Raw genomic sequence first — 22,914 nt, 5'->3', positions numbered from 1 at the left:
GGGAGGCAGATACTATTGTTATCCCCATTTTATATAGTTGAGGAAACTGAGGTAAACAAAGGTCAAGTGACTTGTTCAGGATCACATAGTTAGTAAGTGCCTGAGGCAGGATTTGAATTCAGGTGTTCCTGACTCTAAGTCCAACACTTTATCCACTGAATCATCTTGACGTTTTCCTAATTTCCCATGAAGAGAAAAGCAGTTAAATCACTGAAATGGAAACAGTAGAAACCAGTTAGTATCGAGGCAGGGCACCTCTGCCTGTGTGGGAAAAAAAGGTTTTTCCTCAAATAGGCTATGATGTATCTTTCTCTTTCAGATGTGACAGTAGCCACAAGCTCAGTGAGCTGCCTACTTCCATCATTCCATTTGTTCCTCTGGCTCCTTTTCAAATCACAGAACAGTTATTGTCTGAATGAAGTGTTCTCAGTTCCTGCTCAGTGACTTTGACTTTCTCCCTTTCTTCTGGTGCTTTATGTTATTCTCTCTGCCAGCTCTTCCATTTTTATCCTTCCTCTCATTCCACTTGCCCCTCATTCAAATACGTTAAGGATAAATGGTGCTATACCTCACATCTCCTATAACAACAACTCACATTTCCATAGTGCTCTAAGGTTGCCTTTTAATTTATTACTATCTTTTGTTTTTCTAGCACCTTTATTTTCAAGCATATCCTCTTTCCTTCCATACCCTATATAGTCATTCATTCTTTATAATAAATAATAACAGGTAGGATTTTGACCAAACTTATCTACATATTACTTAAGTCAGGCAATGCATAATAATTCAAACAATTAGCCCCTACCCAAATACCCCACTTCTGCAATAAAAGAGAGAAATACCTTTTCTCATTCTTCTTCAGAACTAATCTCAATGGGAGGAATTACATAGCCTTCAGTTTTGTTCTTTTTGTGTTTCATTTCCGTTAATGTATTGATTGTATTCCTGGTCATGCTTATTCATAATCATATTATTCATTCTGCATCATTCCTCATGTTTCTCTGAATTTATATTCATCATTTCTTAGTGCATTACATTTGTATAACATAACTTTTTCAATATTTCCCAATTGAAAGCCCAAAGAAGGCTTTCTACTTTATTTCTAGTTCTTTGCTGATTTTTTTTAAGTACGTTTCTGAATATTTTAATGAATATGGGACCTTTCTTTTTTGTCTTTGGCTTTTAGGGAGTATATGCCTTGCATGCTAAAAATTAAAGTGATGCAACCATAGTCTTTAATCCAGACTATGGTTGCATCACTTTAATTTTTAGCATGATTCCAAATTGCTGTCTTGAATTAACCATCCAAACAAAGCTCAATTGGATACAACCTTCCATAGCTTCTCCGAAATTGATCATTTCCAAATATTGTCACATTATTGCCTATAAAATAAAGTTGTTTTGATGTGTATTATTATTAATTATTATTAATCATTTGGAGCAATCTTTCTTATGATTGTTAAGAATTTGCAATTCTTCTTTTGAGAGGTTTGTTTAAATTTATATCCATTAAGGAATAATCTTAAATATTTGATTTGTTTTTTTTTTTATACATGTTGGATAATTTATCAAAGTCATTTTAAAGGAATATTTCTGATGTTAATTTTATTTATGCAAAAGAACTTCGGTTTTATGAAACTGAACTTTATTGTACTTTTTATGACTGTTTCTTATAAAAGATAACTATCTTATCTATGCAACTAGTTAGCATTTATTACTTAGGGTCTATAAAGTGTTTTACAAATAGCATCTAAGTTACACCTCATGACAAATCTGACATCCATGGGATGGATGACTTTTTAGATGCCTTCCATCCAAACCCCAAGGCACAGATTAATACTCTATTTTATTGCACCTGAAGCCATCGTAAACTTCACAAAATCGGACAAATCCACCATTTTATAAGTGGGGAAACTGAGACAGATAGACTAGCTCAAGGTCATTCAACTAGTAAGTAGTTGAGGCTACATTTCAACTCAAGTTTTCCTAACTTCATGTCCTGCACTCTATCCACGTCCCCACCTGGCTGTCTTGATTCTCTTCCCTTCTATTTTTTTAAATGATATGGTCACGAATCTGAACTCTAGAGTTTACAAAAAAGGGTTTCTCTCTATACTTCTTTTAGGTAGCTTCAAATATTATTGTACATACTTTATAGATGATGTTGCTGAAATTTATGTGATTTGCCCATTGTTACACAGTTAGTATGAGAGGGAGAATTTGAACCTAGGTTTCCTCATTCCAAATCTATCACACTTGTTATTTTACAACAACATTTCTACTTGTTATGGACTTAGGGAAATACAATCCCAATTCCCTTAAATGAAACCCATGCTCCACAGGGTATGGATGATACAGAGTTCTCTTGTTCAGTCATTTTACAGTAATGTGTTTGTGACTCGATTTGTGGTTTTTTTAGGCAAAGGCACTGGAATGATTTACCATTTCCTTCTCCAGCTCATTTTACAGATGAGGAAACTGAGGCAAACAGGGTTAAGTGACTTGCATAGAGTCACACAGCTAAAAATGTCTCTGAGAACAGATGTAAACTCACAATATTCGAGTCTTCCTGATTCTGAGCCTGACACTATCCACAGTATTACCTACTTTACTATACTTACTATTGAACTTATTAAAAAATTTAATTTAAAAATCTGAATCATAGCATTTATTTTATTTAAGTAAAAATATTACTATTTAAAATAAAAAATATTTTAAAAGAGACTATACTTTCTGTGCCTGCTCTGCCATTAACTGGCTAAACAACTGTAGACAAGTAACTTCTCTGAATCTCAGATTCCTCATCAATGAAATAGAAATGATGATAATGGAACTGCTTATTTCAATAGTTATAAGGATAGAATGAGATTAGACGTAAAGAAGTATTTTGAAAACCCCACAAGGTCCCTACTTCTACCAGGTTGATTGGTTCAGATCAATTTCTGGAAGTTCTCTGTTCTATGTTAGGTCTTAATTTGGAACTCTCACAAAATTTTTCCTTTTATATGATAAGAAACTGGCCATAAAAACTAACAAATTAATCTTGCTTACTCCTGATGTAGAGAAAAGTAGCCCAAGAAACTTGAACTCAAGGATATAGAAAGTATACAATTTGTGTCCTCTGTTGCAATCTCTCTCTAGAAAATGGAAGGACAGTAGAATAAAAAGCTTCTGCAATTACAAGGTACCCACCAAATATGCCTTTCACATGGAACTTTCTCTTCATGTCATGGATGAATGCGATGGATGGCTTTTTAAATGCCTTTTATCCAAATCCCAAGGCACAGATTGACATTTTAAAAGAGAAATTCTATCTCACTGCACTTGAAGCCATCTTAAGTTTGACAAAAATATATGAAAACAGGAAAAAACCATAGTGCTGTTCATTTCTTGGCTTGTAGCAAGCCTGTCAGGTAAGCATGGCATCCTTCTGAGAAGCAAAATATGACTCACCTTTCACTTCTCGCTGATGGTACTCTTTGTTTTTAAGAATAGGGTGTGAAATCCACATCCATGGATGATGTTTTCGGAGCTGAGGAAGCATATAATGCGTTACAAATCCCACTGCACAGGCCAGGGCAAACAATATGAGGCTAAGGAAAGGCTAAGATAAAAGAAGAAAACCAAATTTTATTATTTATTTGAGGGAAGGGGGATTGAATATTAATTATTTCTGTTATTTTTCCTCTTAAAGAAACACAGAACCAAATCCAGGTTTTGTTCTATAGCTCTGAAAGCTTTTTCTCCACCTCATGAAATCTATGTCTGCTGAGAGACATTAATAAGATCCAAATTCCCAAATATGATCTGTAGGGATGGAAAAATCATCCACAGAAATACAGAAGCATTCATGAATTCAGGTCCTTGGTATGACTTTAAATTACTTCTGGCTTTGCCTGAAGGGAAGGTTAAGAACAAGAAATTAGTCAGATTCATTTTGTCAGTGAATAAAACATTAATTAAAAATCTGAATCATAGCATTTATTTTATTTAAGTAAAAATATTTTTTTTTTAGAGGGTGGAAAGAAGGGCATCTACCTATAGGAAGCATCAGCCAGAAATTCCATCTAGAGTGCTTTACTTTTCTGATTACTGTTATGTATACATGTTGAGTCCTGAGCTCTCTTAAGTAATTAGATATTGATGCTTTAGGAGGTCTTGAATGGAAAATATTTGGACTACATTTCACATCCCAATGGGAATGATTGATGGGAAAAACCACTTTCATGAATTTGAACTGTGTTCTTCAAAGTCCTGGTTTTGGGGCATCCTGTAAATTGGTTAAGGGTTGCCTGCATCTGAGAGAAGCCATGACTGCACAACATATATAGTAGTTGTTTTAATATATTTTGTTTTATTTGATTCCATTTGCTTCTGTATGAATAGAGTCCCATAGTAAACCATGTTAATGGGAGTGATTCCATAGTGCTTTGAGAGTGAGAATGAATTGAAATATAACAGGAAAGGAAGGGATGAAGTTTTTGTTGTTATTGTTGTTGTTGAATGAAAGTTGATCAAAAAGACTAATTGGCTTAATCCACACAGAGTACAGTCCCTGTACTAACATGGTGAGCACTTTTACCCTCAAAAGGAGTGACCCTAAGGATAAGAGGTAACCATCTCTCTCAGAATCATAAGGAGTTTAGCTTTTTCCCTGAGTACATTCTAGTGTAAGATGGATTGTATAATCACAAAGATCATGGGATTACCAGTGAATGGTCTTTCCTACTGAACAGGATCAATAGTTCCTCCAGACTGGCGAGACTTACATGAACTGATGCTAAGTGAAATGAGCAGAACCAGGAGATCATTATATACCTCAACAACAATACTGTTTGAAGATGTATTTTGATGGAAGTGGATCTCTTCGATAAAGAGAGCTAATTCAGTTTCAATTGATCAAGGATGGACAGAAGCAGCTATACCCAAAGAAAGAACACTGGGAAATGAATATAAACTACTTGCATTTTTGTTTTTCTTTCCGGGTTATTTATACCTTCTGAATCCAATGCTCCCTGTGCAACAAGAAAACTGTTCGGTTCTGCACACGTATATTGTATCTAGGATATACTGTAACCTATTCAACATGTAAAGGACTGCTTGCCATCTGGGGGAGGGGATGGAGGGAGGGAGGGGAAAAATCGGAACAGAAGTGAGTGCAAGGGATAATGCTGTAAAAAATTACCCTGGCATGGGTTCTGTCAATAAAAAGTTATTTAAAAAAAATTAGTTCTTCCAGGTAATTAAACACAATGATTCTAATATGTATCTATCTATCTATATGTATATGTATATGTATATCTATATATGTCTATGTATCTATGTATCTATCTATGTATCTATCTCCTGAACTTTGTTCTGGCTAATTCAAGTTCAGGAAATTGTTTTAACAACCAACAGATTTTTCTACAAGTCCCAAAACTTCTACTAGTCTCCTCCTGCTCGAAATATGAATTCAAAAGCAGTATTTTGAAAACAAAAAAACAAACAAAAAAGACACTAGCAACATGAGTGATGAAAATAGTTAATACAATACTCACCCTTAATGAGAGGAATACAGTACTAGCACTCACTGCAAATGAAAGAATAGCAACCACAGTGCAGACGATGAGATCAGATTTTAGAATCTCCTTCTGTAAAAAGAAGTTAAGGATTAAGGCTCCCTCTCACCCTGTTCTAGGAACACAAGGGAATCCCAGGAAAGGCTATTGGCATTCTGCGGACTCACCTGAAATATATTTTGTAGAATGTATACTATGATGTAATACAACATGCAGCGTTCCATGAATTAGAAGCAATGGGAGAATTTGGGTTGGGTGGTTAGAGAGGCAAAGTTCATATATTCCTGGTGTCATATTCCAAACCCTACCAAAGAGCAAATCCTGCTGAATATTCAAAAAACTTAAAGTTCCTACTCTGAGCAACAAATTGGGACAATGAATCGATCCTTGAAAAGATCATGGAATATTTGATTAAAGTGGTTCTTCCTGTAGCACAGGGAAGGAAATTTTGGGAGCAGCTGGTGCCACAATTGGTAAAAGGCTAGTCCTAGAATCAGAGACCTGTCTTTAAATAAATACAGGCTCAGACTCTTACTAGTTATGTGGACTTGTGCAAGTCACTTAACCCTGCTTGCCTCAGTTTCCTCAGTTGTAAAGGGGATAATAATGCCAGCTTTCCAGAGCTTTTGTAAGGGTCCAATGAAATCTTATTTTTAGCACAGTGGCCAGTATGTAATAGGCCCTGAATAAATCCTTATTCCTTTCTCTCCCGAAACCTTTTATAATTTCTTTGTTTCATAAGCATGGATTAAACACAAGGGCAAAAAAAAAAAAATCAGCCAACGATCTCCCGATTTTTGATTTTAGTATGAAGCAGCATAGATTTTTAAATCCCCAACAGCCCGGAGTGAAAATTATCTTGTAAGAAAAATCCACTTTATCTTCAGGAAGATGGCATGCTTGTCTAACACATAAAATATAAAATATTGTGAGAAAGTTCTAGCAAGGGTGCCTATGAACAGTGTCAGGATGACAGCAAAATAAGAGAAAACATGATTGTTTAAAATGAAATCACAGAAATTTGGAGCTGAAGGGAACCTTGGAGAAAAAGCAAGTTCCCCCATTTTTCAGATGAAGATTTGTCTGTACTACCCAATTACTCCAACTTGTTAAGAGACCACATTACTCAAGAGTTTCTGGAGGGTAATTATAACTGAATTTAAACTGGAGTTTGAAAATTAAAAAACACACACACACACACACACAACAAATTCACTCCTCCCTTCTAGTCTGAAAAAGGAACTGTGCCATTTAAATGATTGTTTTTGGATGTGGCCTGCCTAACAGAATGAATAGAAAAGTATACCTTGGGTTTTTTCTTTTGTTTTTAATTATGCTTTGGAGCTCCCTACAAGCCATGTTGCTAGTTAACTGGCTGTTTGTACTAAAGGCCAAACTAAAAGGAAGGAAGTAGGAAGCAAAGCTTGAATTAACACCCTCAGGCCTCTGTTTAATGTAGTAATCAACCATAGGCTTGCCTATAGGAATTAATTATAAAGCAAGGAAGTGCCATTCTCAAAGTTGAATGGTCAATTATCTACCCCAGCTGCTTTGAAACTCAATTCTCAATAGCTGACAATCCCTTCCATGGTTATTGGATAGAGGGGAAATCATATAACCACATACTAAAGATGCCATGTTTATTTTCTGTAATGCTAATCTGAAATTAGCATAAAGAAGAACAGATTGGGCTTTAATATTCATCCTATTGAGTGTGGCTCTCAGAGACTGTTAACAGTCATTTGTTTCTAGTAATGGCCAATTTTCATAAATCTCTTATTTCACACCAAATGTCTTATTGAAGGCTAGCCTTACTCAAAGCATAGGCCTACAGTCACAACTGTATGATGAGCAACAATGATAATTTATTCCCTTCTATTACTCATTGACATGTCAATTAAAAAAAAAAAACTATAACATCTAAGCACTGTTACCACATTTATTAGGGAGTAAATATTCAAGTCCTCCCCTTTCTTCAGCAATTTCACTGAAAAATCAGGGGTCATCTTAAATATAAACATGACCACCATTTTCACAGTGATTTTTCATTGTTGCAGTGTTGTTTCCATCTTATCCAATTTGTGACCCCATTTGGATTTTTTTTTTTTGGCAAAGACACTGGAGTGGTTTGTCATTTCCTTCTCCATCTCATTTTACAGATGAGGAAACTGAGGCAAATAAATTGCCCAGGGTCACACAGCTAGAAAATTTCTGAGGTCAAACTTCAACTCAGGAAAATGAGTTTTCCTGATTCTAGATGAGACACTCTATTCACTTTACCTCTTAGTTGCCCACCTAACATTTTTAGGCACAACATAAATGCCAGCTATTATTATTAGACTATTTGGGGGAAATCCCCTTAGAATTTGGTTCATTTTCTTTTAGGACAATAAAGTCTGTCTGTCTCTATTTCTGTCTCTGTTTCTGTCTCTGTCTCTCTCTGTATATGTAAGCAAGTATACTCAGGTGTGTTGTAGGAAGTCTCAAACTTCAACTCAGGAAAAGGTGCTGTAACTAAAAATGAGAGAATCTGAATCTGATTTTTCAAAAAAAAATTTATAATGGGGGTGGAATTATATTTCCTAATGGCCTACTGCAAAATTATTGAATCATCCCAAACATCATATCTAATCTCTTAAAATAATAACTCTAAATACTATATAATAAAACATTTCTAAAATATGTAATTCAAATAGGGAAATATGATAATCAAACATATTAAATTAAAAACACGATGCTACATCACTATCTCACACACAAAATGATTGCTTGTTTCTTTTGTCTTTTGGCACTGTCTTTTTGGCAATAAGAAGTCAGGTGATAATAATACTATATAATACTAATAATGGTAATAACAGCAGCTAGCATTAAATGACATTTTCAGTTTTGCAAAGTAATTTTCCTATATTATCGCATTAGGGTCACAGAATGTGGAAAGGGTGTGTTTGTGTTGATTTTTTTTTTTTGAGGTTTAGGGCTTAGTAGTAAAAAACTATTATTCTTTAGTTTACTATGCTGTTTTTTTCTCTTCCCTCTGCCTTCAGCTCAACAGATTCTCCACTTTCCCTACTCTGAGATTTCCAATAATTCTGAGACTTCTATAAGTGGCCAGGGAAACTTAAGAAACCCATAAGGTAACATGCTGACTAAGGTGAATTAATTGTTGTATTGCTTGCCTACCATAAGTAGCAAAAGTGCCTGTGATTGGCAGAGTACCAAAAATGTGAATTGCTCTGAATTGATACTAAGTCTTTTAAGATAGTTTGCAATTTATGAGCAGGTTGTATTCCAAAGGCTTGTTTATAAATTGTTTGTTTGGAATCTAGAATGCATTTTACTATAGAAATGAGATTTGTACCTGGTGGTTAGTATCCTAAGACAGTCTATAAAAGTCAACTTAACCAATAATGTATCTAATATACATAATTATACTAACAAAGCCATAGAATTTAATTGCCATGATTCCATGAGAAACTTGTTTTGAGTTTCAACTTGGGATTCCAGGAATATATGTCCTCCTTGCCAGATGTGCCAAGCAATGTGAAAAGGGACTCCTCTGGCTCAAAATCATTTGTGATCTGGGCAGGGCTTTTTGGATTAGTATTGCATTTGGAGATATGGAAAGGGATACTATGTTGGGGTTTGATGTCATTCATCTCCAGTATAGCATAAAGATAATGGACTCACCACTGAATCTCTCATCTTCTTGGGAAGTGGATCTGATGGCATCTCTTCCAAATTTGGATGTAAGAAGTGAGGAAATAATTTACATTGAATAAAGGACCTAAAAGTGGATAAATACAAACTTTGCCTTAGAAAACATGTTCTTCTGGGAGTGTTGTAGGTAACAAAAAATATTATATTTAATTATAGGCAAATGAAGGTACTCCCTATTTTATTCCTAAACATGGGTCATTTAAGCAATTGAATCACACAAATAGTTTTGTTTTCCCTTTGCTCCTAATGGATTATTTGAATCGGACATTAAAAAATAACTACTCCCCCTAATTCCAGATAAATACTCCTCATTTTTAATGTATACCACTGGTCTCTTAGAAATTCAAAATATTATACCAAAATGAATTAAATTATCCAGACAACATGGCTGTGAGGAAGAGGATGATCTGATATAACTTTCCAAGATAAAAGAGAATTAATGTTTTGTGTAAGAGGCTTAATAAAAGAATCTGAAAAATAGGTTTATTTCTCTCAATCCTGAGGCGGAGTAGTCAACCATTGTCTAGAGCTTTAGACCACTAGTTTGGAGTTGGGGAAACAGCTGAGGGGCATACTTTTACATACCCAGGTTCTACCAGGTTCTAGAACAACACTTTCTCAGATTCCATTTAATAATCACATGGTAAAAGTTTACTAAATCAGATTGAATTCTGTTAAATTGAGGGAATCAGCAGTAAGACGAAAGAATTCTATCTTTTGTCTCATTCAATGCACAATATTACTACTAAGACTCTTATCATAGATATCACAGCCTTTTTTTGGTGACATCCACAAAAATTTTATTCTTTCACTTTGTGATAAGCTCTGTTGAAAGGATAACCTGCGGACTTCCGGTTAAGATGGCGGAGAGGAGGCTCACAGTTGCATAAGCTCCGCGCTTTCTCTCACTATCCACTTCATTACAAGCCTCTGAATCAATGCTTGACTGAAAAAAACCCACAAATAGTTACCAAGAGAAGCCATCCTTGAGATCCGCCAAGAAAGGTCTGTCTTTACTGGAGGGCTGGGGCGGTTTTAGATCGGGCGCAGGCTGAGGGCAGCGGCAGGGAGAGCACGGGAGCAGAGCTGAGAGGGGGTGGGGAGTGATCGTAGCCGTCTCTGCGGGGAGAGCTTCGCTACAGGTTTGGAACCTGCAGCAAGTCAACAGCCCAGCAGAGAAGCTAAAAACACCGGGGCTGAAGAACACAACCGCAAACAGCTGGAGTCTCTCAGGACCTGGCCGCCCCCCCTTCCCCCCCCTCAGTGACTCAGCACACTTTGGGATCTCAGAGCGCAGGCGCAGCACAGTCCTGCTAGTGCCTCACTGCTGCCCCCTGCAGTCTGGAGAGGAAGCTCGATAACACACCCAGCCCCCCCGCAAAGAAAGACTCCAGTTTTTTCTGTTTTTCTTTGGTAGTTTGTCTCTGATTAATAGACAGAATGAGCAAGAAGCTGAAGAGGACTTTAACCCTTGACAGCTTCTACACAGATAGAGAGCAGACTCTAAATCCTGAGGAGACTAAAAACAGGCAGTCCCCAGGTGATTCCCCAAAGGAGGAGATCGTCTGTTCCTCAGCACAGATGAACCTCATAGAAGTGATTAAAAAGGCTCTCACAAGGGAGCTAGAAGAAAAATGGGGAAAGCAGAGTGAGGCTTGGCAAAAGGAGAAGGAAGCTTGGGAAAAGGAGAGGGAGGCTTGGCAAAAGAGCCTGGAGAAGTCAGTTAAAGAGAGAGTGGATAAAGAAGTAAAATCCTTGAAAAATAGGATTAGTGAACTGGAAACAGAAAACAGCTCTCTAAAAAACAAAATTGGCGAAATGGAAAAAAATTCCACAGAACAAAAGAACTCAATTGGACAATTAGAGAAAGATTTTAAAAAAGTGAGTGAAGAGAATACTTCACTGAAAATCAGAATTGAACAAGTGGAATTGAATGACTCGAGGAGACAAGAAGAATCAGTCAAGCAAATCCAAAAAAATCAAACAATGGAGAAAAATGTGAAATACCTTCTGGGGAAGACAACAGACCTGGAAAACAGATCCAGGAGAGACAATCTGAGAATCATTGGACTCCCAGAAAAACATGATGAAAAAAAGAGCCTGGACACCGTCTTCCAGGAAATTATCAAAGAGAACTGCCCAGAAGTCATAGGAACAGAGAAAAAAATAAACATTGAAAGGATTCATCGATCACCCACTGAAAGGGATCCTAAAATCAAAACACCAAGGAATATAGTGGCCAAATGCCAGAACCCTCAGATGAAAGAAAAAATATTGCAAGCGGCTAGAAAAACCCAATTCAAGTATCAAGGAGCCACAATAAGGATCACCCAGGATCTGGCAGCATCCACATTAAAAGATCGAAGGGCCTGGAATATGATATTCCGAAAGGCTAAGGAACTTGGTATGCAACCAAAAATAACTTACCCAGCGAGAATGAGCATCTTTTTCCAGGGAAGAAGATGGACATTCAACGAAGTAAGCGAGTTTCATCTATTTCTGATGAAAAAACCAGAACTTAACAAAAAGTTTGATCTACAAATATAGAACTCAAGAGAAATCTAAAAAGGTAAAGATTAATCTTGGGAACTATATTTTGACTATATAGATGTATAAAGAATACATGTATACCTTGTTCTAGAAATTGATGTGGAAAGGACATTGTACCAGAAAAAGGGTAAAGTGGGGGTAGTACATCTCATGAAGAGGCATAGGAAACCTATTATATCTGAGAGAAAGAATGGAGGGGGATGAATATAGTGGGTATCTTACTGCCTTCAGAATTGGCTTTAAGTGAAAAATCTTAAGACATATTCAATCTATGGTGAAACTTCTCCCATCTCATTGAAAAGTGAGAAGGGAAAAGTGGAAAGGGAAGGAATAAGCTAAGCGGAAGGGAATACGGGAACTGGGAGGGAAAGGGGTAAGATAGGGGGAGGAACTCTAAGGCGGGGGGAGGGACACTAAAAAGGGAGGGCTGTGAGAAGCAAGGGGTGCTCACAAGCTTAATACTTGGAAGGGGGGGAAAGGGGAAAGAAGGGAGGAAAGCATAAACCGGGGTTAACAAGATGGCAAGTAATACAGAATTGGTCATTCTAACCATAAATGTGAACGGGGTAAACTCCCCCATAAAGAGGAAGCGGTTAGCAGAATGGATTAAAAGCCAGAATCCTACAATATGTTGTTTACAGGAAACACACCTGAAGCGGGGAGATACATGCAGGTTAAAGGTAAAAGGTTGGACCAAAATCTACTATGCTTCAGGTGAAGTCAAAAAAGCAGGGGTAGCCATCCTGATCTCAGATCAAGCTAAAGCAAAAATTGACCTAATTAAAAGAGATAAGGAAGGACACTATATCTTGCTAAAGGGTAGCATGGATAATGAAGCACTATCTATATTAAACATATATGCACCAAGTGGGGTAGCATCTAAATTCTTAAAAGAGAAACTAAGAGAGCTGCAAGAAGAAATAGACAGTAAAACTATAATAGTGGGAGATCTTAACCTTGCACTCTCAGAATTAGATAAATCAAACCAGAAAATAAATAAGAAAGAAATCAAAGAGGTAAACAGAATACTAGAAAAGCTAGATATGATAGATCTCTGGAGAAAATGTAATGGAGACAGAAAGGAATACACTTTCTTTTCAGCAGTTCATGGAACCTATACAAAAATTGACCATATATTAGGACATAAAAACCTCAAACTCAAATGTAGTAAGGCAGAAATAGTAAATGCATCCTTTTCAGACCACGATGCAATGAAAATTACATTCAACAAAAAAACAGGGGGAAGTAGACCAAAAAATAATTGGAAACTAAATAATCTCATACTAAAGAATGATTGGGTAAAACAGCAAATCATAGACATAATTAATAACTTCACCCAAGAAAACGATAATAATGAGACATCATACCAAAATGTATGGGATGCAGCCAAAGCGGTAATAAGGGGAAATTTCATATCTCTAGAGGCCTATTTGTATAAAATAGAGAAAGAGAAGGTCAATGAATTGGGTTTGCAATTAAAAATGCTAGAAAAGGAACAAATTAAAAACCCCTAGTCAAACACTAAACTTGAAATTCTAAAAGTAAAAGGTGAGATCAATAAAATTGAAAGTAAAAAAACTATTGAATTGATTAATAAAACTAAGAGTTGGTTCTATGAAAAAACCAACAAAATAGACAAACCCTTAGTAAATCTGATTAAAAAAAGGAAAGAGGAAAATCAAATTGTTAGTCTTAAAAATGAAAAGGGAGAACTCACCACTAACGAAGAGGAAATTAGAGCAATAATTAGGAGTTACTTTGCCCAACTTTATGCCAATAAATTCGACAACTTAAATGAAATAGAAAAATACCTCCAAAAATACAGCTTGCCCAAACTAACAGAGGAAGAAGTAAATATCCTAAACAGTCCCATCTCAGAAAAAGAAATAGAACAAACTATCAATCAACTCCCTAAGAAAAAATCCCCAGGACCAGATGGATTTACATGTGAATTCTACCAAACATTTAAAGAACAATTAACTCCAATGTTATATAAACTATTTGAAAAAATAGGGATTGAAGGAGTCCTACCAAACTCCTTTTATGACACAGATATGGTACTGATACCTAAACCAGGTAGGCTGAAAACAGAGAAAGAAAATTATAGACCAATCTCCCTAATGAATATTGATGCTAAAATCTTAAATAAAATATTAGCAAAAAGATTACAGAAAATTGTCACCAGGATAATACACTATGACCAAGTAGGATTTATACCAGGAATGCAGGGCTGGTTCAATATTAGGAAAACTATTAGCATAATTGACTATATCAATAACCAAACAAACAAAAACCACATGATCATCTCAATAGATGCAGAAAAAGCATTTGATAAAATCCAACATCCATTCCTAATAAAAACACTTGAGAGCATAGGAATAAATGGACTTTTCCTTAAAATAGTCAGGAGCATATATTTAAAACCATCAGTAAGCATCATATGCAATGGGGAAAAACTGGAACCTTTCCCAGTAAGATCTGGAGTGAAGCAAGGTTGCCCACTATCACCATTATTATTTAATATCGTATTAGAAACACTAGCCTTGGCAATAAGAGTCGAGAAAGATATAAAAGGAATTAGAGTAGGCAATGAGGAAACCAAACTATCACTCTTTGCAGATGATATGATGGTATACCTAGAGAACCCCAGAGATTCTACCAAAAAGCTATTGGAAATAATTCATAATTTTAGCAAAGTAGCTGGCTACAAAATAAATCCCCATAAATCCTCAGCATTTTTATACATCACCAACAAAACCCAACAGCAAGAGATACAAAGAGAAATTCCATTCAGAATAACTGTTGATACCATAAAATATTTGGGAATCTATCTACCAAAGGAAAGTCAGGAATTATATGAGCAAAATTATAAAAAAGTCTCCACACAAATAAAGTCAGACTTAAATAATTGGAAAAATATTAAGTGCTCTTGGATTGGCCGAGCGAACATAATAAAGATGACAATACTCCCTAAACTAATCTATTTATTTAGTGCTATACCAATCAGACTTCCAAGAAAATATTTTATTGATCTAGAAAAAATAACAACAAAATTCATATGGAACAATAAAAAGTCGAGAATCTCAAGGGAACTAATGAAAAAAAAATCAAATGAAGGTGGCCTAGCTGTACCTGATCTAAAATTATATTATAAAGCAGCAGTCACCAAAACCATTTGGTATTGGCTAAGAAATAGATTAGTGGATCAGTGGAAAAGGCTAGGCTCACAAGACAGAATAGTCAATTATAGCAATCTAGTGTTTGACAAACCCAAAGCCCCTAACTTCTGGGAAAAGAATTCATTATTTGATAAAAACTGCTGGGATAATTGGAAATTAGTATGGCAGAAATTAGGCATGGACCCACACTTAACACCATATACCAAGATAAGATCAAAATGGGTCTATGACCTAGGCATAAAGAACGAGATTATAAATAAATTAGAGGAACATAGAATAGTTTATCTCTCAGACTTGTGGAGGAGAAAGAAATTTGTGACCAAAGATGAACTAGAGACCATTACTGATCACAGAATAGAAAATTTCGATTACATCAAATTAAAAAGCCTTTGTACAAATAAAACTAATGCAAACAAGATTAGAAGGGAAGCAACAAACTGGGAAAACATTTTCACAGTTAAAGGTTCTGATAAAGGCCTCATTTCCAAAATATATAGAGAACTGACTCAAATTTATAAGAAATCAAGCCATTCTCCAATTGATAAATGGTCAAAGGATATGAACAGACAATTTTCAGAGGATGAGATTGAAACTATTACCACTCATATGAAAGAGTGTTCCAAATCATTATTGATCAGAGAAATGCAAATTAAGACAACTCTGAGATACCACTACACACCTGTCAGATTGGCTAAGATGACAGGAAAAAATAATGATGAATGTTGGAGGGGATGCGGGAAAACTGGGACACTAATGCATTGTTGGTGGAGTTGTGAACGAATCCAACCATTCTGGAGAGCAATCTGGAATTATGCCCAAAAAATTATCAAAATGTGCATATCCTTTGATCCAGCAGTGTTTCTATTGGGCTTATATCCCAAAGAAATACTAAAGAAGGGAAAGGGACCTGTATGTGCCAAAATATTTGTAGCAGCCCTGTTTGTAGTGGCTAGAAACTGGAAAATGAATGGATGCCCATCAATTGGAGAATGGCTGGGTAAATTGTGGTATATGAATGTTATGGAATATTATTGTTCTGTAAGAAATGACCAGCAGGATGAATACAGAGAGGCTTGGAGAGACCTGCATGAACTGATGCTGAGTGAAATGAGCAGAACCAGGAGATCATTATACACTTCGACAACGATATTGTATGAGGACATATTTTGATGGAAGTGGATTTCTTTGACAAAGAGACCTGAGTTTCAATTGATAAATGACGGACAAAAGCAGCTACACCCAAAGAAAGAACACTGGGAAACGAATGTTCACATTCGTTTCCTATCTGCATTTTTGTTTTTCTTCCCGGATTATTTATACCTTCTGAATCCAATTCTCCCTACGCAACAAGAGAACTGTTCGGTTCTGCAAACATATATTGTATCTAGGATATACTGCAACATATCCAACATATAAAGGACTGCTTGCCATCTAGGGGAGGGGGTGGAGGGAGGGAGGGGAAAAAAAAATCGGAACAGAAATGAGTGTCAATATAATGTAATTATTAAATAAAAAATTAAAAAAAAAAAGAAAGGATAACCTGCTTCTATGTTTGACCTTCTCTCTGCCCTTTCTTTCATTATTATAGATGATTATAATTTTCATTTTGACATAGATTTCATTATGGATTTCAGCATTATAGAATAATTACAGTCTCTCTCATGTCCACAGAAGTAACTGTCTCTATTAGTCCAAGTGTTTCTCTATCTTTGGGAAAATTATGCAAGTTGGTATTATGGACACTTAGGGTACAATTTTATGTAAAAATAAGATATTTCATTCTAAAATAACACATATAACAACAATTTACATTGTTAAAAGATGTGATTAAGGGATAAAAGACTAGGAAGTGGATGTGAAATTGGAAAAAGTCGGTGTTAAAGGGTTTTAAACACTTGGGCTTAATTTGTAACTTCGATTCCAGAAGAAATATGTGTTATTTGGAGAATAATGAGTAGAAACAATTCCTTCTATCTCGGGCATATTCTGTAGTACATTAAGAATTATTTTTTTTCCTAAATAAAGTATCAACTTCCATTTCCAAAATTAGATTCTTCTAATTTGTCTGGGTACAGGTTTGCTACTCAGGGGAAAAAAAAAAAAAAACTAGTGTAGGTAAATAGATTATGGGTTCCTTGCTTGCTTCACTGAAAGGGCAGGCAAAACCCTGGCTTTGTGAACCACATATCATCCCAGCCCTGCAGAAAGGCATCTGTCTATTCCATTGTTTTGTTTACTTTTAGGCAATGAAATCTCAAATAAAATTAGATCTTGACATTAGTTTCAGGTAGTTCTCTGTGTTTTAATGGTTTCTCCCCTCCTTCCTCTATCCCTCTCCACCCTGTGACTTTTAATTTTATGAAAAGATGGATCAGACCACAGTGAATGCTGAGCATGATCTCCATACTTTAGGGCAAATGCAACCCTGCAGAAATGTTGTCTAACATGCTAGTCTATGGGAAAATGCAGGAATAGCACAATGTAAAGAATTAGCCATGGTACTTACATTAAAACAGACGGATCACTGCTTTGTCTGCTAAGGTGATAGGAAACTGCAACCAAAAGACCACAGAAGGCAGAAAATAGAGCTGGAATATGTTGTGTACTCCAAGGTTCCTAAAAGGAAAGAAAAACATTAGAAAAAACTACACATGAAAGATGAACTAGATAAAGGGTTCACTGGAACCAAAGGGCACTTCATAAAAAGCCATTGATTCATCACTCACAAAATGACCAAGCTCAAATTTTTGACCTTTCAGTACTTCTCTTGACCCTAAAACCTCTATTGTCTATTTACCATTCTGGTTGCTATATACTATAGGTGACATTTTACAGATGGCCTTCCTTGAAATATGCTACACAGAAGTAAATGTGATGCTTCAGATGTTAATTGGTTCGGGCATAGTACAAGAAGATTACTACCTCTTTTATTCTTGGTATCTTTTCTTCTTGAGAACAGGTACCTTCATTATTGTTTTCATATGCTCAGAACCTAGGACAGTGCTTGGCAAAAAGGCTCTTAAGTCCTCATGGAATCTTAGATTTCATTAATTTTTTTGGTTCCTGTATCGTATTGTTATTTCTATTTTCAATCATAAAAACTCCCATTTCTTTTTTACACAAATTATCATCTGCCAAATTTAAATTCTCTCCATTCTTTACTTGTACAGTTGATTTTTTGAACTTAAGTATAGGACTTTGCATTTTTTCTCTTAAATTTCATTTTTTTCTATATTTGAGCTTTGTTTTATCTAACCTGTTAAATATCTTTGTATTTTTATTCTGTAATTCAACAGAATTTCTCTCTTAATTCTATGTCATCTGCAAGTGTAACAAACATGGAATTTATGGCTTCATATAAGTCATTAATAAAAGCTGAAAAGCACAAATCCAAGATAGAATCCACTAGTGCTCTCTCCCCAAGACGATAACAATTCAGTTTTTATTACCTCCCTTAGTCTGATATTCAATCTGCTCTGAATATACCTGTATATAGGTCACATTTCTATTTTATCCATTATGATATTATGGGACATTTTGCTAACTGCTCTTTCTGAAATCCAGAAGTAGTAAATTTACAGCACTCCACCTAATCTAAGAAAAATAAAGAATAAAATTAGTCTGGTATGTCCTGTGCAGAGCCCTTGTTACATGCAGTGATTGCTGTTTTCTTTTTAAATGCTCAAAATCATGGCCTAAATGATAGTATGGTTAAGTGGATCTGGCATTGATTGAATGATCAGATTCAAAGAGTACCCATTAATGTGTCAATGGAAGAAAGTCTTTAGCACATTTTCCCAGCAGCTTGTCATTGATTCCATGCAATTTCATATGTATATTAATGTCACAGAAGGATGGATAGAGGGCATGACTATTACATTTTCAGATGACATAAAATTAGAAAGAATAGTTAATATCTAACAAAGCAGAGCCAAAATTCAGAGATTTCAAGAATATAGAATGAAAGGTAGCATGTTAAGGTACAAGAGCTGAAAACAGAAAGACTGAGGTTCAAATTCTATCTCAGCCATTTATTAGTTGTATGATTCAAGGCAATTCACTAAATCTCTTTGTGACTCATTTTCCTCCTCTATAAATGAAGAATTTAGGTTCAATGGCATTCTAATTTCTTTTTCAGTTTTAAATCTATAATTCTATAATCTAATAAAATAAAATTGAATAGGGATGAATATAAAGTCCTACAGCTGGATCCAAAAAATGGCCAAATGCAGAACATGGGAAACATGACTAAATGATACTTTCATGAGAAGTGTCTTTTCACCCTTGGATAATACAATCCATACATACTGTTTTGAAATATATATGTGGTTTTGAAATACAGTATGTTAACTTTTTCTATTGTGATGTTGATGCTCTTTGGTATAGGGGATAGTCTGAAATCTCAAAATAAGTAAATAATATGACTAGAAATGCCCCAAGCTGACAAAAACAGACAGATAAGAAAATTACAGCACTTAAAACTAGGGACAGGATATTCCTACAGGATTTTGCCATCTTTCGACTAAATCTGAAGTCCTATGTTCAGGTATAGATAGCACACTTTAGGAAGGACATTGAGAAACTGGAGCATATGAGGTATCAATACAATAAGACTTTAAAGATTATGCCATGTAAGACACTGCTGAAGGAATAAGAAGAGTTAGCTTAGAGAAGAGAACATTTAGGGGACATATTGCAATCATTTAAAGACATATTGTGTCATGTTTGGCCTTAGGAGACAGAGAAGTAGGACATATAGAGAGAAATAAAAGAGAGATATATTACAGATTGATTTGAAAGAAAACTTTGTTTTAAGACTAAATGACCTCTGAAGTCTCACCCAACACTATGATTCTGTGTCCATGCCTCTTTTTTACATCCCTTCACTTTTCCTCATTTTTTTATTTTTTATTGTAGTAAGTTTATTTATTTTTAATGCACATTGCTTTATGAATCATGTTGGGAGAGAAAAATCAGAGCAAAAGGGAACAACCATGGGAAAGATTAAAAAAAACAGAAAAAAGAAGTGAACATAGCATGTATGGATGTACATTCAATCTCCTTAGATCTTTTTTGCAGTAGCAGATAGCATTTTCTGTCCAGTCTATTGGTTGCTTTGGATCACTGAGCCATTGAGAAGAACCAAGCCTTTCATAGTTGATCATCACACATTTTTTTCTATTATTGTGTACAATGTATTTTTGATTCTGCTTGTAAAACTTTCTATAACCAGCTTGTTCATCATTTTTATAGAACAATAATATTCCATTACCTTCATATACCATGACTTGTTCAACTATTACCCAATGATGAATATCCACTCTTTTTCCAATTCTTTGCTATCACAAAAAGAGTTGCTACACATATTTTGTACATTTGGGTCCTTTCCCTTTTTTTATGATTTCCATGAGATACAGACCCAGTAATGGCATTGCTTCATCAATGGGTATGCACAGTTCTATAGCCCCTTGTGCATATTTCCAGATTGATCTCCAGAACGGTTGAACTTCACAACTCCACCAACAATGCATCCGTGTCCCCATTTTCCCACATCCTCTTCAACATTTATCATTGTCTTTTCCTGTCATCTTAGCCAATCTGAGAAGTATGAGGTGGTATTTAGGAGTTGTTTTAATTTGTATTTCTCTAATCAAAAGTGATTTAGAGCATTTTTTCATGTAACTATAAATGACTTTAATTTCATCATCTGAAAATTGTCTGTTCATATTCTTTGACCATTTATCAATTGTGGAATGATTTTTATTCTTATATATTTGACACAGGTCTTTATATATTTTAGAAATGAGAACTTTATCAGAAATATTGGCTGTAAAGATTTTTTCCCAACTTTGTCCTCCCTTTTAATATTATTTCTGTTGGTTTTGTGTTGCCTGGACTTTTAAGAAATCGTGGCATATGAGCCCTTTGATCTCAGAGGCACGGGACTTATAGGGTGTGAAAAGAGCTCCAGTTTATTATGCCATACAACTTTGTTGATATACATTTTTGCGAGAATGATCAGTGTGTGGACAATAGGCAATACCCAATCACCATTCAGAGAAGCAGCTCGAGGGCATTGTGTATGTATGGTATCTGCTAGTGGGAGGAGAGTTAATCCAGTAATTCAGTAGCTCACTCACAGGCGAAAGGCCCTGATCAGGCATCCCTGTTCACATAGCCACTGGTCACATAGCCACTGACTGATCCTCTGGCTCAACACTCATTCCCGCAATCACAAGTCAATATTCATTGCTCAACACGTTGCTCTGCAACATGGCATAAAACTTATTGTGCATCAAAGGTCAAGGTGGCCTTGATACTCCCTCTAGGCAAGGTCCCATAATTCAGCAGTTTTGTTTCTACAAAAACATTTTAATTTAATGAAATCAAAGTTGTCCATTTTGCCTTTCATAATGTATTCTAGTTCTTCTTTCATGATAAATTCCTCCTTTCTCCAATGATATGATAGGTAAATTATCCCTTGTTCTAATTTGTTTATGGTATCATACTTTATGCCTAAGGATTCATGAATCCATTTTGACCTTATTTTGGGATGGGGTATGAGATGTAGGTTTATGCCAAGTTTCTGACATATTATTTTCCAGTTTTCCTAGCAAATAGTCAGTTCTTATTCCAGAAGCAAGAGTTTGGCAATTTATTAAATTGCCAAGTATAAAATACTAGATTGATATAGGCTTTAATAATTCTGTCAGGTGTATCTCTAATCTATTCCACTGATCTACCACTCTTATTTGTTAGCCAGTACCAAATGCTTTTGAAGAATGCTGCTTTATAATATAGTTTTAGGTTTGGTACCGCTAAGTCATCATCCTTTGTATTTTTTTTTCATTAATTCTCTTGATATTCTTGACCTTTTGTTCTTCCAGATGAATCTTGTTATTCTTTTTTCTAATTCTATAAAATATTATTTTGGCAGTTTGATTGGTATGACACTAAACAAGTAGACCAATTTAGGCAGAATTGCCACTTTTATTATAGTATCTCGGTCTAGCCATGAACAATTGATATTTTCCCAATTGTTTAGACTTGATTTTATTTATGTAATAAGTGTTTTGTAAATGTGTTCATATAGTTCTTGGGTTTGTCTTTGCAGGTAGACTCCAGGTATTTCATTTTGTTTACAGTAATTTTAAATGGAATTTTTCTTTGCATCTCTTTTCTGTTTTACTGTGCTTTATCAGTAATATATAGAAAGCAGATGATTTGTGTGGGTTTATTTTATATCCTACAACTTTGCTAAAGCTGTGAATTCTTTCCAATAGGTTTTTCTAAGTATATCATTATCATCTGCAAAGAACAATAGTTTTATTTTCTCATTGCCTATTCTAATTCCTTTAATTTATTTTTCTTTTCTTATTGCTAAACCAGCATTTCAAGTACAATGTTGAATAATAATGATGATAATGAAATTGTTTCACTCCTGATCTTATTGGGAACGCATCCAGATTTTCTCCATTAGAAATATAAAATTTCTGTAGATTTTAGATAGATACTGCTTACTTTAAGGAAAACTTCCTTTATCCCTATGCTCTCTAGTGTTTTCAATAGAATTGGGTGCTGCATTTTGTCAAAAGCTTTTTCTGCATCTATTGAAATTATATGATTTCTGTTGGTTTTGCTATTGATATAATTGATTATGATGACAGTTTTCTTGATATTGAACCAGCTCTGCATGTCTGGTATGAATCCTATTTGGTCCATATTATCCAGCTGACAAATTGCTATAATTTTTGCTTTTTAAAAAAATTTTTGTGTCAATATTCTTTAGGGAGCTTGGTCTATAATTTCTTTTTTCTGTTTTGCTCTTTCCTGGATGAAGTATTAGTGCCATATTTGTGTCATAGAAAGAATTTGGCAGAACTCCTTCTTTACCTATTTTTCCAAAT

The 22,914-nt window shown here is 35.2% G+C and overlaps 1 protein-coding gene across 2 annotated transcripts in view; it reads right to left on the bottom strand.

The window, feature by feature from the left end:
- PCNX2 (pecanex 2) overlaps window positions 1–22,914 on the bottom strand; it is a 380,127-nt gene that overhangs the window by 196,743 nt on the left and 160,470 nt on the right. For both annotated transcript variants that reach the window (XM_051993594.1, XM_051993595.1), the window contains exons 16-19: window positions 17,514–17,623; window positions 9,249–9,345; window positions 5,541–5,633; window positions 3,454–3,604 (exon numbers count right to left, since the gene is read on the bottom strand). In XM_051993594.1, coding sequence (XP_051849554.1) covers window positions 3,454–3,604; window positions 5,541–5,633; window positions 9,249–9,345; window positions 17,514–17,623 — 451 coding nt within the window. The remainder of the gene's footprint in view (window positions 1–3,453; window positions 3,605–5,540; window positions 5,634–9,248; window positions 9,346–17,513; window positions 17,624–22,914) is intronic.

The sequence above is a fragment of the Antechinus flavipes genome, chromosome 4 (genome assembly GCF_016432865.1).
Source record: "Antechinus flavipes isolate AdamAnt ecotype Samford, QLD, Australia chromosome 4, AdamAnt_v2, whole genome shotgun sequence".
Lineage (NCBI taxonomy): Eukaryota > Metazoa > Chordata > Mammalia > Dasyuromorphia > Dasyuridae > Antechinus > Antechinus flavipes.
The sequence above is the reverse complement of the archived record's forward strand: the minus strand, read 5'-3'. Positions and strand labels throughout refer to the sequence as shown.